The sequence below is a fragment of the Gobio gobio genome (assembly GCF_949357685.1).
Source record: "Gobio gobio genome assembly, chromosome: 4".
Classification (NCBI taxonomy): Eukaryota; Metazoa; Chordata; class Actinopteri; order Cypriniformes; family Gobionidae; genus Gobio; species Gobio gobio.
In genome coordinates this window covers 33,744,133-33,759,160 of record NC_137100.1, presented here as the reverse complement: position 1 = coordinate 33,759,160, position 15,028 = coordinate 33,744,133, and the positions used below count along the sequence as shown (strand labels likewise).

Here is a 15,028-nt window from a genome sequence, read left to right as displayed (position 1 = left end):
AACTAAGGTCTTACGCCGGGTTTGGAACGACACGAGGGTGAGTAATTAATGACAGAATTTTCATCTTTGGGTGAACTAACCCTTTAATGTAAGCTCACAGAAACTGACTTTGGCCCCACATGGATGGACTGAAGTTAACATTTTTCATCTGATTTACTTGATTTAAAGTGCTTGGTAGATGAGGTTTATAAATCATTCAAACTTGAGAATTGAAGTAGGAATTGCAGTTACAGTCTATAAATATCAATGTGTGGTTTTCTTAGCAAGAGGACTCTAGGTGTAACGGAGGCCAGTTAGTGACGGCTGTGCATATAAACCTCACTCCCCTGATATCAAGAGGTGTGCTAGCGACTGACGCAAGCGGCTGCGGTCTTTAGCTTCCTGGTTAGCGTGCCCGCCTCCCACGCTGGAGACGGCAGTTACCCCCAATTTCCACCGGCTGCATTACGGCTGAAGAACAGCTCCGCTGCGTGACAGCTCCGTGTTCCGTCGTCCGTCAATACCCACCAGGTCCGGATTTGTTGCGGAACGGCTGCGGTCATGACTGACAGCTGACGTCACAAGGCCCCATGTAATCTCGCGAATTCTGGTGTGATCGCGCGATATTTAACCTGTATAGCTATATAACTCCTCATTACGAGTACATAACTAGCTATTTGCTTTCTATCTTTATTTCTTGGACAAAAATAGTGACTTACCATCCACACCAATCACTTCTGCTATAGTTTTCCACGCCGCATCCTTTTTAATGTTGTCCTTATAAAAAGGATGTGAGGGGTCATAGATGATGGGTTGATTCTGTACCTCAATAATCAGCATTTCTTCATCCATCGTGTCAACGGGGTTAAAACAAGCCTGTCTCCGCCCAACGTTTTCAAGGTGTAGTGTAGGGAAATATGAGCGCGGTATATTTTATTTTGAAAATTAAACGGATCTTTTATTTTGTTTCTGGCTGTTCTGTTTTGTCACTCGACTTCCTGTCCTGCGTACTCTGCCCTGTAGTGCTGCGGAGCGCTCCGGCATCCGGCAAAAATAGAAGCTCTGCGTATCTGATGCGGAGGGCTGCGGATCGCCGGAGTCGGAACGCAGCTGTAACGCATTCAGTGGAAATACACTCATTGACTTTAATGGAAACTTATTGACTCCGCCGCGGTGACGGAGCCGTAACGCAGCCGGTGGAAATTGGGGGTTAGAATACGGCGGGTCAAGTAGGACCGGTTACATTGGTGCCGTGACCCGGATGGGAGTGAAGTTTATGGGGTGAGTGTAACGGAGGCCAGCTAGTGAGAGCTGTGCAGGTAAACCTCACTCCTCTGATTTCAAGAGTCGCACTAGTGACTGACACTAGAGACTGCGGCCTTGTTAGTGCGCCCGCCTCCCATGCCGTTGTCCCGGGTTTGAGGCCCGTACAGAGGAGATTGAGGACGTGAGGGGTTACGTAGGGATAGATTCAGAAACTTAATATAATAATTTTCATATGTGTGTAAGCAAACGGGTTGCAGCAATAATCGCATAGCTAAGGAAATACAACAAAAACTTAATAATTTTGATCATAATTATAATTAAGTCTTTAATTAATAAATCCAAATGGAACAGGAAATCTCATGAGATCTAATACATTAAACGCAAACGACACAGAACAATGAACAGTCAGAATGTGTTATACGCTACAGTTCAAAAGTTTGAGTTTAAGTTTTAACAAGAAATGAGCAGCAAACCAGCTTATTAGATTGCTATAAAAATCAGCTTTGCCATCACAGGAATAAATTGCATTTTAAATTGTAAAATAGAAAATAATTAACAATATTACTGTTTTTGCTTTATTTTTTTATTAAATAAATGCAAATACTTCTTTTAAAGACATTAAACATGTTTACAGACCTCAAACTTGAATTTTAAATGATTAAAGGGTTAGTTCACCCAAAAATGAAAATTCTGTCATTAATTACTTACCCTCATGTCGTTCGACACCCTTCAGACCTCCGTTCATCTTCATCTTCATCATGAAGCTTCGAAGCGTTATGAATCACTGAGCCGAATGATGATTCGGATAGCGTGTCAAACCGCCAAACTGCTGAAATTTGGCGATTCAAACCGCTGAATCGACTCAGTGATTCAAAACGCTACGAAGCTTCATGATGCTTTGTTTTGAAATCATCATCACTATGTAAGTCGTTATTTGGGGGTTTTTTGCGCACAAAAACTATTGTCGCCGATTCATAAAGTTATTTTAGAACCACTGTAGTGAGATGGACTTTGTAACAACGTCTTTTAGGGATGCACCGAATATTCGGCCACCGAAAATTTTCGGCCGAAAATGCCCCAAAAGTGCATTTTCGGTTTTCGGCCGAAAGACTTTTATCACCGAAACAACATGGCCGAAATGTTGTGATGACGCAAACAGAAACCGCGACCTGCACGTGCTTGTCTGAAGCAACATGTCTGCGGTGTGGACGTATTTCAGTATATCTGAGAAACACCCACGTCTGCTCCACGCACAGGCACTGACAGCGAGAGCTCATGTTGAGGAGAGCTCATGATGAGAAGAGGACCAGACTTCACAGTAGTCGGGGAGCCAAAGTCTCAAAAGCTCAATAAAATGGGTTGAACCTGACATGGTCTGCCATACTTTTTATTTGTGTTTTTTATGTTAACTTTGACCCTAAGAACCAATAATTGGAGGGTCTGCTCTGCCGGAAATATCGCGAAAAAAAATTGTGGCCATTTTCATGTATGCACCCTTTATTTTTATCAGAAAAATGTGAAAAATGACTTTTTTCCTCAAATCCTCAGTGGGTTGGGTAGGCTGTTAATAAATGCATTCCAGATACACAGAACACATGTGCTGACAACATCCACTGAAAAAATAACTCTTAAAACACATTTCTACATGATTTTGCATCAATTTAATGCAAGAAATAGGCGTTTTCTCACTTTTTTTCTAATATTTCAATCTTTACTTTATTGGCAATCAACTATTCCCCCAAGTTATGACATCAGTCAATATGTCATTCTTTTCACCAAATAGTATACTCATTCCACAGAAAAATGTATAAAAATCCAATCAAAATCAATGGATCTGTGATGATTTCACTACTAGTTGGCGATCATCAAGCTCAGAACCTCAATAGAATTTTAAGCTACTCTCAAAATTATGAAAAACATGCTGGATATTTAGCATCATGGCACACTTATGATCTTAGTAATTTGAATGAGTTTGGAACAGCCAACAAACGGTAACCAACGGTTACCAACGGACTTCGAAGCTGCTCATCATTGTCTGTGGTATGTGACAGACTGCCCCAGCATTTTGGGAAAAGAACGGTAGGCCTAATATGGATATTGTAATGGTAATTAACTGAAAGGACCACGCCAGTCTTCAAACAAGTATATTTCTGTTGATTCCTCATCCCAAACGTATCCCTGTAGCAGCAGCAGAATTCATTCTCTACTAGTTTACTTAGCTAGCTTTAGCCGTTTTAGCTAATTTTGGTGGTTTCTTTAAACGGCCATAAGGAATGGGGTATTTTTTTTAAAAGTACGTCTACGACTGCTCCCTGCCGGTCAGCCGCTTCAGGGGGTCGGGAACGAGGCTCGGTTGACACCCGAGGCCAACCTCGAGAGGCTGGTTCCCTTAGCAGATTATCTCGGTGCATGGTTATGCCTTCCGAATATATCTTATATTACCCTCTCCTCAAGTTCAACTGGTTGGTCTGGACTGCAGTGGTCCCAGAGCAGGTTCGGGTAAGGGAACAGGAAGTTCACTCTCAGTTGGTAAAGGAGGCCATAGAACGTGTTCCTCCGCCAGACAAGGAGTACGGGTTCTACAGCCGGTACTTCATAGTTCCCTAGAAGGATGGGGGGGGGGGGGGTTGCATCCAATTTTAGATCCAAGGTACTTGAATCGTTCTCTGAGGAGATTCAGATTTGAGATGCTCACAATTCCAACCATCGTAAGTCAGATCCAGTTTGAGGACTGGTTTGTCACGATACTTCCATGTATCCATCCTTCAGGAAGTTCCTGAGGTTTGTTTTCGGGGGGTGAAGCATACCATTATCAGGTTCTTTAGTTTGGCCTGGCTTTTCCCCCTCGCATGTTCACCAAGTGTATGGATGCAGCTCTGGCTCCAACTGAGTCTCAGAGGCATCCGTGTACTGAACTACATCGACGACTGGCTCATATTGGCCCAGTCGCGAGTAGTGGCAGTTCGGCATTGAGATGTCGTCCTTGGCCTTCTTGGCACATAAATTGCCTTAAAATGCTGGCGGTCTACAAAGCTCTGAGGAGCTTTTTCCTGGACCTCCGCGGCCACCATGTCTCATATCTAATTCATCAAGGGGCTCTGAGGTCGCAGTGGTCAGCCCTCTATGCAGACTGGCACACCAGATCCTCCTGTGGTCCCAAGGGAGACTGTTGAGCGATATATGTCCCCGGGGACCAAAATCAGGGAACAGACGTCCTGTCAAGGCAGGGGCTGAGGCCTGGGGAGTAGCGACTTTACCCAGAGGTGGTGAAAGCCATGTGCGAGAGGTTCGGCCCAGTGGAAGTGGATCTGTTCGCGTCTCGAGAGACATCCCACTGCCCTCTGTGGTTTTCTCTCAAGTGCAGACGTGGCTGCTGCGTCTATGCATTTCCCCCGTTCACTCGGCTCCCGGGAGTCTTGGAGCGGGTCTGCCAAGAAGTGATCAGCCTACTTTTAATAGCAACCTGCTGGCCGACCCAGGTATGGTTCTCGAACATCGTAGCACTGCTAGCAGGCCTCCCGTCTCAGGCAGGGGGCACAATATTTCACCCCCGGCCAGAGCTGTGGAACCTTTGGGTCTGGCCCCTGAGGGGGCCTGGTACCTAGAGGCGGGCCTATCGGCAGGTGTAGTTGAGACCTTACTCAGCTCCAGGGCTCCTTCCACGAGGAGATAGTACAGCATGAAGTGGAATTTGTTTTCCACTTGGTGTAGAGAGCGTTAGATGGACCCAGTCAACTGCCCAGTGGCTTCAGTGCTGGAGTTCGTCCAAGATGGTTTCTCCGCCGGTCTTACCCCATCCACACTTAAGGTGTACGTGGCTTCCATTGCAGCTTTCCACTCGTCTGTAGGTGATGGGCCTCGGGGTAAGCACTATTTGGTTGTATGTTTCCTCCATGGAGCTCGGAGGATGAGGACTGCGACTTAGTCCAGAGTCCCAACTTGGGATCTGGCAGTGGTTCTGGAAGGGTTGTCTGCGGCTCCCTTCGAACCGAGTCGGATGAGGCAAAGAACCTGACCTTTAACCCTCTCGAGTCGGCAATCACGCCGGGGTGATTGGCTTGCTTTTTTTCTTATCAGTGCCAAAGAGACTCAAATAACTGTCGTTTTTTATCATTCAGGCAAGTGTCATACATCATTATAATCTGTTAAATTCTATTTTTTTTACTACAGTCACAATAAAAACAAATGGTTGTGCTTTTTGCAAAATAAAGAAATCAAACATGATGCGCAATCTGCAGCCTCTCTGTCAAAGACATTCATTCAGATAGTCTTCAGAAAATGACCTCTATCTTATTGAATACTTGTCTGACAAACATGAGCCATAAGTCTAAAGAAACGCTGAAATGTCAGGTTTTAAACACTGTAAACCAAATCAAAAACAAATATTCTGTGTTTATGTAATCCGTTTGAAAGCAGATCGATGTTAGTTGTTCCTGAGCGGCTCATTATAGACTAATGCGACCACGGCCACGAAGCATGCGCTCTATTGAGATTCAAATACTGAGGCGACGCCCACACACACATCAGCTCAAACACATTGTGCACAAGGGCGCACTGAAGAAGATATCTTCTTCATGCATGATATATATCTGCATGATATATATATACCTGACATATATATTATATATATATGTCAGGTATCACCATGTGACATTGACATAAACAGCTTCCAGAAAACAATGTTAGACTAACATGCAGATAGACAAGTTTGAAGATAATAAACACACAATTGCAACAATATATGGCTTATCTGTGTTATTTATACCATGTTGGGTGTTTTCATAATAGATTATATATATAATGCAATGCTACTCGAGCTTTTATAATTATGCAGAATATTGTAAAATATATTTTCTGTCTGATTTTTTGATCCAAAGCCAAATGAGATCACATAAGGTTATTTAAAACAATTGGTGTAATAAATCATAAATTATAGTTTAATAAATCATAAATTCTTGTGGCAGAGAATATAGATCCTTTGTTCTGTTGCTCTCTGTCACATAGGCCTACCTGCAGCTCATTCATTATGCAGCTCATTAATGTGAGTCCTTTGTTATCTCAGGTGCTATCTCATCATTATTCATTAGATACCACGCCTCCTTGCATATTGGCTTTGTGAAGAGAAACTGTCTTACAAATTTTAAATCAGTGTATTGTTTTATGTGAATGAGTAGGCTCAATGATTCTCACATCAGTATAAAGAAAAAACTCTATGCAAATACAGACAGGAGTCAAAAGTCTTGGGAACAGATATCTATTGTGTGTTTTGAGGCCTTAATTTAAATTTTTTTTTGTTTTGTTTTTTCAAAATCTGTGCATAAACATTTTTCTCTCAAAAATACAGGCATGTACATACATGTTGCTCACATATTATACTAGCCCAGTTTGTGCTGAATACAGTGTAATTACACTTTTGCCATTAATGTCATTAATGCAACTGAAAAAACACAAATGTCAGAGCATGTCAAAACTTCTAAAGGGCCCCAAAACAGCTCAGACTCCTAGGGGTTAAGGTGGCCTTTCTTCTTGCTATCACTTACTGAGGAGGGTGGGGGACCGGGGTCGGTTACGCCAACTTGCCTGGAGTTTGCCCCTGGCGGAGTTAAGGCCATCTTACTTCCAAGGCCGGGCTATGTGCCCAAGGTGCCATCGAGTGTGGCACGGTCAGTGGTTCTTTAGGCCTTCCATCCTCCACCTCACGTGACGGCGGAAGAAAGGAGACTTCACCTGCTCTGCCCGGTCAGAGCAGAGTTCTGGAAAAAAGAGTTTATCTGGAGAAGTCTTCACAGTGGAGGAAGTCAGACCAGTTGTTGGTGTGCTTTGGCTCATCCAAGAAAGGGCTGCCTGCGCCAAAACAGACAATCAGTAAGTGGATTGTCCAGGCTATAGCCACGACTTATCAGGTGGGTAATTTGCCTTCACTGATAGCCGTGAGGGCTCATTCCAGAGACATGGCATCCTCTGTGGCCCTCCTTTCTGGAATCTCGCTTCAGGAGGATCTGCGAGGCAGCCGGGTGGGCCACCCCGCACACCTTCATTAGATTCTACAATCTGCAACTCCCTGCGACGCCTGGCGCTAGGGTGCTCGCGTCCTAAGTGTGCCTGGGTTCCAGCTTCACACTAGGGTGGGCGTGATTCTCGTGTGGCCTAGTGGGTATTCGTTCCCCAAAGTGTCGTTAGATGCAGTGCGAGTTCCCTCGAAAGGGAACGTCTCGGGTTACAACTGTAACCCTTGTTCCCTGAGAAGGGAATGAGACGCATGGAGCGTCTGCTTGATCGCTATGCTTAGGAGCATCCCCAAAGTGTCGTTAGATGCAGTGTCTCGTTCCCTTTTCAGGGAACAAGGGTTACAGTCGTAACCCGAGATGATTTCTTTCACCTGAATGCACAATATTTCCCATTTGCAGATTTGGTTCTGATCTTATTTTAGGATTAAACAAGAGAGGAGAAGCGTGGAGGAGAGGAGGAAAGAGAGAGGAGTGAACAGGAGAGAACAGGAGAGGAGTGATGTGAATTGGAGAAGAATGAAGGATGAAGCCTGAGTTCTCAACCAAACAGCTGAAGAGAAACCTGCTCAGTCCCAACTATACTGCTTGCATAATATGTCAGAAAACAGACAGTGACGCTGGTCCTCTTCAGAAACTGACAAATCAAGGCTACCCTTCCCTCCTATATGCTGTAACCAACAGAAAGGATGATGTCTCATACAGACTTGACAATGGGCTGAAACCTCAATGTGACTTTCTGAGGAGGAATACTTTGTGGCACACACAATGTTGTGCGAGGTACACAGATCGTAAAACTGTTGACCAGACGAGGAAAAAAGTTGAAAAGCCAGAAGTCAAGCTCTTTCATCCAGCTCATTTCAATTATTCCATGGTGACAATGCGGGCAGATCAGTAAAGCATGCACGACCAGGGGGAATAGATCCCTCATTTTGATCGCCACTTATGACAGACAGAATGTTTGGGAAAAAGCATACAAACTTGAAGAGGAAGAGATACTACACAAGATTTGTGGTCCTGATGGAAACAAGTGTTCTGATATGATTGCTGAGGTCTTCCGGTAACACGAGGAATGCATGACCAACTACCTGACAAAGCGTCTTCATTCACAGGAAAGGACTAGTACTGCCACCACTCCATATGATGCTGCACTGAACCAACTCATATCTAGGATAGATGAGCCCTTTTTCAAAGAGCCATATTCTTAGTTACAGCTTTGAGGGATGAATTCTGTAAATACTTGGTAAGCCATGGAGTTCAGAATGTTACCTCATACAGATGTCAGTCCTTGATTGCCCGCCTTAGAAGGCACAATGAAGTAGGTGGCAATTGTAAAATAATGGTTGTTCCACAGAAAGTATGTTCTAGCCTGAATGTTCCAGCAGAAATTAATGTTGGCTGCATGCTCTCAAATTTTAAGGAACTTTAAGGGTTACTTCAGTGATTTAGCATTAAGCTTTGTATCAGTAGAAACCCGGTAGTATATTCAAATTATATACTTTCCCCCTCATATCCCCCTGAGACGAGAGAATTATGGATTTTATTTCTGGAAAAAATCCTCAGATGATGCAAATATCTGAGTTGACACCAGATGACACCATAGTCTCTTCCTACAACACTGCAAAGAGAATATGGAAGGACCTCCAAAACCAATGTAAGCAGATCCTGAAGGAAGCAAGAGAAGCCAGAACAGCTCAAGCCAGTGGAAGTCAGCAGATGCCTGGAAGTATGACTGAAGACCCGTCACTGCAGCTAGAGATATCATACCTAGAGACGCATCCCGAAGAGTGAGCTCTAACCTGTATAACCACCTGGCATGGATGATAACAGATGCAACTCCACAGTTAGGTGAGGACGACCGGGTGAAAGTCAGTCCTAAGCAGCAAGAACAAGTTCTCAACCTTGCCCAGGATGTCTGCCAAGCAGTTGCCAAGATCACAACACTCTTCCATTGGGAGAACAGGGTTATGTTGAAATTAAAAAAGATGCCTAGACCATGATGTTTAATAATGTGGACATTAACAACCATGTTAAATATCCATTATGTCTATCGGAATTTTGAGAGTAGCCTAAAATGCTATTGAGGTGCTGAGCTTGTTGATCGCCAACCAGTAGTGAAATCATCACAGATCCATTGATTTTGGTTGGATTTTTATATTTTTTTCTGTGGAATGAGTATACTATTTGGTGAAAAGAATGGCATATTGACAGATGTCATAACTTGGGGGAATAGTTGATTGCCAATGAAGTAAAGATGAAAATATTGGGGAAAAAAGTGAGAAAACGCCTATTTTTTGCATTAAATTGATGCAAAATCATGTAGAAATGTGTTTTAAAAGTTACTTTTTTCAGTGGATGTTGTCAGCACATGTGTTCAGTGTATCTGGAATACATTTATTAACAGCCTACCCAACCCACTGAGGATTTGAGGAAAAAAATCATTTTTCACATTTTTCTGATAAAAAATAAAGGGTGCATACTCTAAAATGGCCACAATTTTTTTTCGCGATATTTCCGGCAGAGCAGACCCTCCAATTATTGGTTCTTAGGGTCAACGTTAACAGAAAAAACATAAATAAAAAGTATGGCAGACCATGTCAGGTTCAACCCATTTTTGAGACTTTGGCTCCCCGACTACAGTGAAACCGAACGCAATCTTTAACAGTGGGCATGTTTTAAGCGCGGAACACACTTCAATATGGCGGCAGCGCGCGCGCGTGAACGCGATCATCTGTGAGCGCGATCGATCATCTCTTCCTAAAGAATAAACATGAATGAACATCTAAGGTGTGTTGAGGATACATTACAACTTACTGTCATGTGTATATATGTGGTGTAATCGCTCAGTCAGTGTTTCAACGGCAGAAAGACCCTCAATAAAACTGCTGTAAACTAAACAGTCATGTAGCATCACATTTACCTCAGGCACCTCAGTGTCCACAGCTGTTCGTTCACTTGAAAAATCAACTCTTTCACTAAATATATGACCTATATTAGCCATTATATTCATTATATTCTACTTAACCTGTTAATGATGTCTTGATTATTTCATGTATGTTTAAATAAAATGACAGACACTGTGTATAAATGATTATATTTCAACAACGAATTGGATAAAAAACTATTTTATAATTAGATTTAGAAGTTATTGCAAAAAACGGCCTTATGTGAAGTTTACATGTTTGTGTACGATGTTATTTGAGTGTTGATTATTAGACCTAAAAATACATAGCAACTGAATTTAGGCAAATAGTTTGGGCTCTGTTTTTAACCTTTAATATTAATGTGCAAGTAAGGGCTCCCTATATAGTTTAGAGCAATATATTCAATAAACTTTTAGTTATAATTTAATTCATTTAAGGACAGACTTTTTTTTTTCAGTTAACCAATAAAAATAAATAAAAAGCAATTTTGTAAAACTGCTGTACCGAACCGTCAGTTTTGTGTACCGCTACACCCCTATTCTACAGTTAACATATGGGCTATGGCAGTCTTTGTTTGATACACTATTATGTTGAAGGCCTACAGAGAAAATAGTTTTATCTTTAAGCAGTTGCACTTGTTCTGAAAGCACTTTCTTGTAGTAGTCCTACAGAGAAAATTTTTAAATGCACTAGACCTAAATGCACTTTGTTTTTATGAGAGAACATTTAATTTAAAAACCTTTCTGTAGGCCTGTACATTATTATTTAATGTACAAATGAGTGGGGTCAAGTTAAACATTTTAGTTTGAATTTTATTTTATACTGTGCATTGTTGCAATGTGCTAAATAAATATTGGCATAATTTGTAATTGATTTATTCTTTGAAACGTTAATATTAATGTATGCAATTGCAATGCCTTGATTTTAGTAAGTAGGTACACAGTCATAGCCATAAATGCTATGGTACTAATATTTGGCATAATTTATTTCGGTGTTTCGGTTTTCGGCTTTCGGCCTTGGTTTCCTCTTTTTCGGTTTTCGGTTTCGGCCAAGAATTTTCATTTCGGTGCATCCCTAACGTCTTTAGTACCTTTTAAGGGTCTTGAGAGTGTAGAGTACCATTGTGCCAATGGAGGACTTTCAGAGCCATCAGATTTCAACTAAAATATCTTAATTTCTGTTCCGAAGATGAACGGAGGTCTTACGGGTGTCGAACGACATGAGGGTAAGTAATTAATGACAGAATTTTCATTTTTGGGTGAACTAACCCTTTAAGTATAATGTTTCTATTATCTATCTTTGATCTTTGTTTTAAATTGTAATTAGGCTCAGATTCTTTGGTGACATGTTACAATATATATTACATAACATGGCATATATATATATATATATATATATATATATATATATATATATATATATATATATATATATATATAATTATTTTTATTTTTTTTGGCAGTATTAAGCAAACCCATGGTGTCAGGTTCAACCTTACAGAGAAAAAAAAAACAGTTTTACCTATTTTTACTTGATATTCTTATTTTTTGTGTATTTATAGATGCAGTCGTTTTAACAGCGAGTTTAACCCTTGACAAATGCATTTTGCCAGCTTTCCAGGTTTTTCCTAGGCAGCAGCTCTCTACAAACTCAATGCCCTATAACCACATGAAAGCAGCTCCTCATTTTGAGGGCATAAGCAATTTCACTAAATCATATGGAAATGATACTGTCCACTTTTAACTAGGCTGCAGTGACATGTGGCAAAAATCCTTGATCCTGACAACCATGAAACTGTTAGCACAGCTCATGTAATTTTTGTCATATAAATAGCATGTATACTAAAATTGGATTGATATAAATAGCACTTGAGCACAAAACTAGCACAAATGTGTCATAAATACTGGCCTGTTTGTACAGAAATGCCACAGCAGATTGTTGAATTGCATGATTTTTTTTTTTTCCTTCATATTATTCAGTCAGCTTCAACCACCCCCAGCTCAGCAGATCTGTGTTATTGCTCCTCTAGGATCAGGAACTGGCCCGCCAGCTGGTGGAGCTAGGCCACAAGGGTAGCAGTTTGGAAAGGGAGGAATTTGAGACAAGGAAAGCAGCTGCCGAGGCCTCCGGGCTTGCTTCAGGAAGCCAACAGAAGTAAGGTTTTTGTGTAGTGATCATGAAAAGGGGACAGATTTCACACCAGTATGTGACCTCAAGAACATGTATTTCCAGTAAATGCATTGGGCTCTATTCATGAAACACAAGCAGAATGAATTTCTGTGTAAATCATTTGTTAAACCACTCTGACGTAAACTGTCACATTCAATTTAATGTTGCATTTTACGTACGAATGGTTTTACGGACAATTTATCCAGTGATTCATTCTGCTCAAGTTTCATGAATGAGTCCCATTGACTTTGGAGAATTAATTAATTAATGACGCACATTCATTGTAAATATCAAAGACATTAAATGACAGTAAGATGGTAACAAATAATCTTGGATTATAGGATCTAAAAGTCCAAGGACACAACAGCCTCTTTTTAGAGCAATTTTGACATCTTGTGAATGCTCTTTATAGATGCACCTGACGGCTCATGTGTTTCTAAAAATGCAGATCTTTCATCCCTTCACTGTGAGAGAGACAAAAGTTGTGTTTATGTGTGCTTGTGGGAGTTTTTGGGATGCTGTAAACTCGGACTCTGACTTGGACGAGGATTGCATAGTTGGTGTGGTGAGGCTTCAGGAAACATTTTTGGAGAACTATATTTGTGTTTTGTGGCAGCTTCCCTGCCTAACCACCTGCAGACGTGTCTTTGTGGCGTTTAGTGCTTGTCAAAATGCTCAGAAAATCTGGGTCTCAGTTCAAGTAAAATAATATGTCAAAAGAAAGTCCATTTCAAATGAAATTGCAGTCAAATAATTAAATAACTCTTTAGGCATATATTGTAATTTGATACAGCCTTTTGCAATGTAAAGCACTATCAGAGTAGACTGGGTAAACCCAGCCTGATCTGCCGGCGATTTGATTTCGCCCTGCAGCTTAGTCTGGAAACCTGTACATTAGGGCTGCACAATTAGTCGAATTTGTAATCGTGATTACAATTACGGATGCCACAATTATGTAATCGTTCAATAAAATGTAATCGCAATTACAAAAAAAAAAAAGTACACTTATATTATTCTGTGTACTTAATGTGTGATTTTTTTTCCCCATTGTTTTGATTTTTATTCTTAGTATAACATAATACCATGCATATTTTTACTTTTTTTTATTTAAAGAAACCAAACCAATGTATATTTGAATTTTTGAGCAGGGCCGGCCCAAGCCCTTATGGGGCCCTAAGCATAATTTTATTTGGGGGCCCGTCGGTACCACCAATACGACTGACTAATGTCAATTCTTGATAATTCGCACACCCAGTATCAATGCTAATATTTAGCTGTATTGCTTACATCATGTCTGCCTGGCATGTTTTTTCCCTTATACGTTTTTTTATTGTAACAGTAGCAAACCCACAAGAGTGGTCAGGTGTTAATATTCAAAGTCTCAGTACTACAGTTCAGACTGGGATATGTACTTTTTTTAAGTAGTATCTTATGCTGAATATGCTCACTTTTCCCCAGGATTCTTTGATGAATAGAAGGTTAAAAAGAACAGTATTTCTCTGAAATAGAAAGCTTTCAAAAAATCCTAAAAATATTGTACACAACTGTTTTCAACACTGATAATCATAAATGTTTGTTGAGCATCAAATCATAATTAGAATGATTAGTGAAGGGTCATGTGACACTGTATATTCACATAGAAAACAGCTGTTTTACATTATAAAATTATTTCACAATATTACTGTTTTTACTGTATTTTTAATCAAATAAATGCAGCCTTGCTGAGCAGAAGAGACTTCTTTTAAAAACAAGAAATGTTGATTTCTCTCAAACATTAAACAGAGCTTTTATTTTGGTGGAAATAAAATTTGATTTTTTTGCATTCCATTCGACTGTGTAGAAAGAACCTTTTTATTTTCTAAATAAAAACTTCCAAAATGTAGGCTACACAACTTATAATTCCAAGGGGACGATATAGCACTTGCAGAAAAACATTTACTGAGAAACTGGAAGCTATGCTAGTGTAGCGTACTCGGTCCAAAACATGCAGCACGTCAGACAAAGATATTCGCACTAAACCATAGAGCATTCTTTCTTTCTTTCTTTTCTTTCTTTCTTTCTTTCTTTCTTTCTTTCTTTCTTTCTTTCTTTCTTTCTTTCTTTCTTTCTTTCTTTTTATTTCGAACAACAACCAAAAAAAATATATATATATAATAAAAACAAAGTAAAACATACAACATTTGTGTTACCAAATAGACGCAATATCAAAATAAAATTACATGTGTTCGAAAAGGAGCGGGATGAAGCAAAAGCTTGTTATTTTCCCACCCCTTATATAACCATACAAAATTTCATCAAAATTGTATTCTCACCACATACATCATATACTTATTGCACATCAACCATTGCACAAATACATTAAATAAAAAAATAAGAAAAAATATCTTATACTCAATCTTTTAACCCACCCTCATTATTCTTGTTCCACCTCATAACCTTTTATTAACTTGATTTTATACAGCTTTTTAAACTGTTTAAAGTTTGTACAGTATTTTAACACCTGTTCCAACTTATTCCACAACCTCACCCCACATATAGTGATGCACATACTTTTCAGAGTAGTTCTTATATTGAGCTTTTTAAAGTTTAATTCATCTCTCAAATTATACCCACCCTGCCTCTCCATAAACATTTTTTGTATATTCTCCGGAAGTAAATTATTTCTTGCTTTAAACATGACTTGTG

At 40.2% G+C, this 15,028-nt stretch overlaps 1 protein-coding gene across 1 annotated transcript in view; it reads left to right on the top strand.

Moving 5' to 3' along the window:
* The window catches only part of cfap299 (cilia and flagella associated protein 299), a gene marked incomplete at both ends in the record, with an annotated part of 94,989 nt that overhangs the window by 1,324 nt on the left and 78,637 nt on the right, over positions 1-15,028 (top strand). Inside the window, one exon of the mRNA XM_079814439.1 lies at positions 12,204-12,328. Coding sequence (XP_079670565.1) covers positions 12,204-12,328 — 125 coding nt within the window. The remainder of the gene's footprint in view (positions 1-12,203; positions 12,329-15,028) is intronic.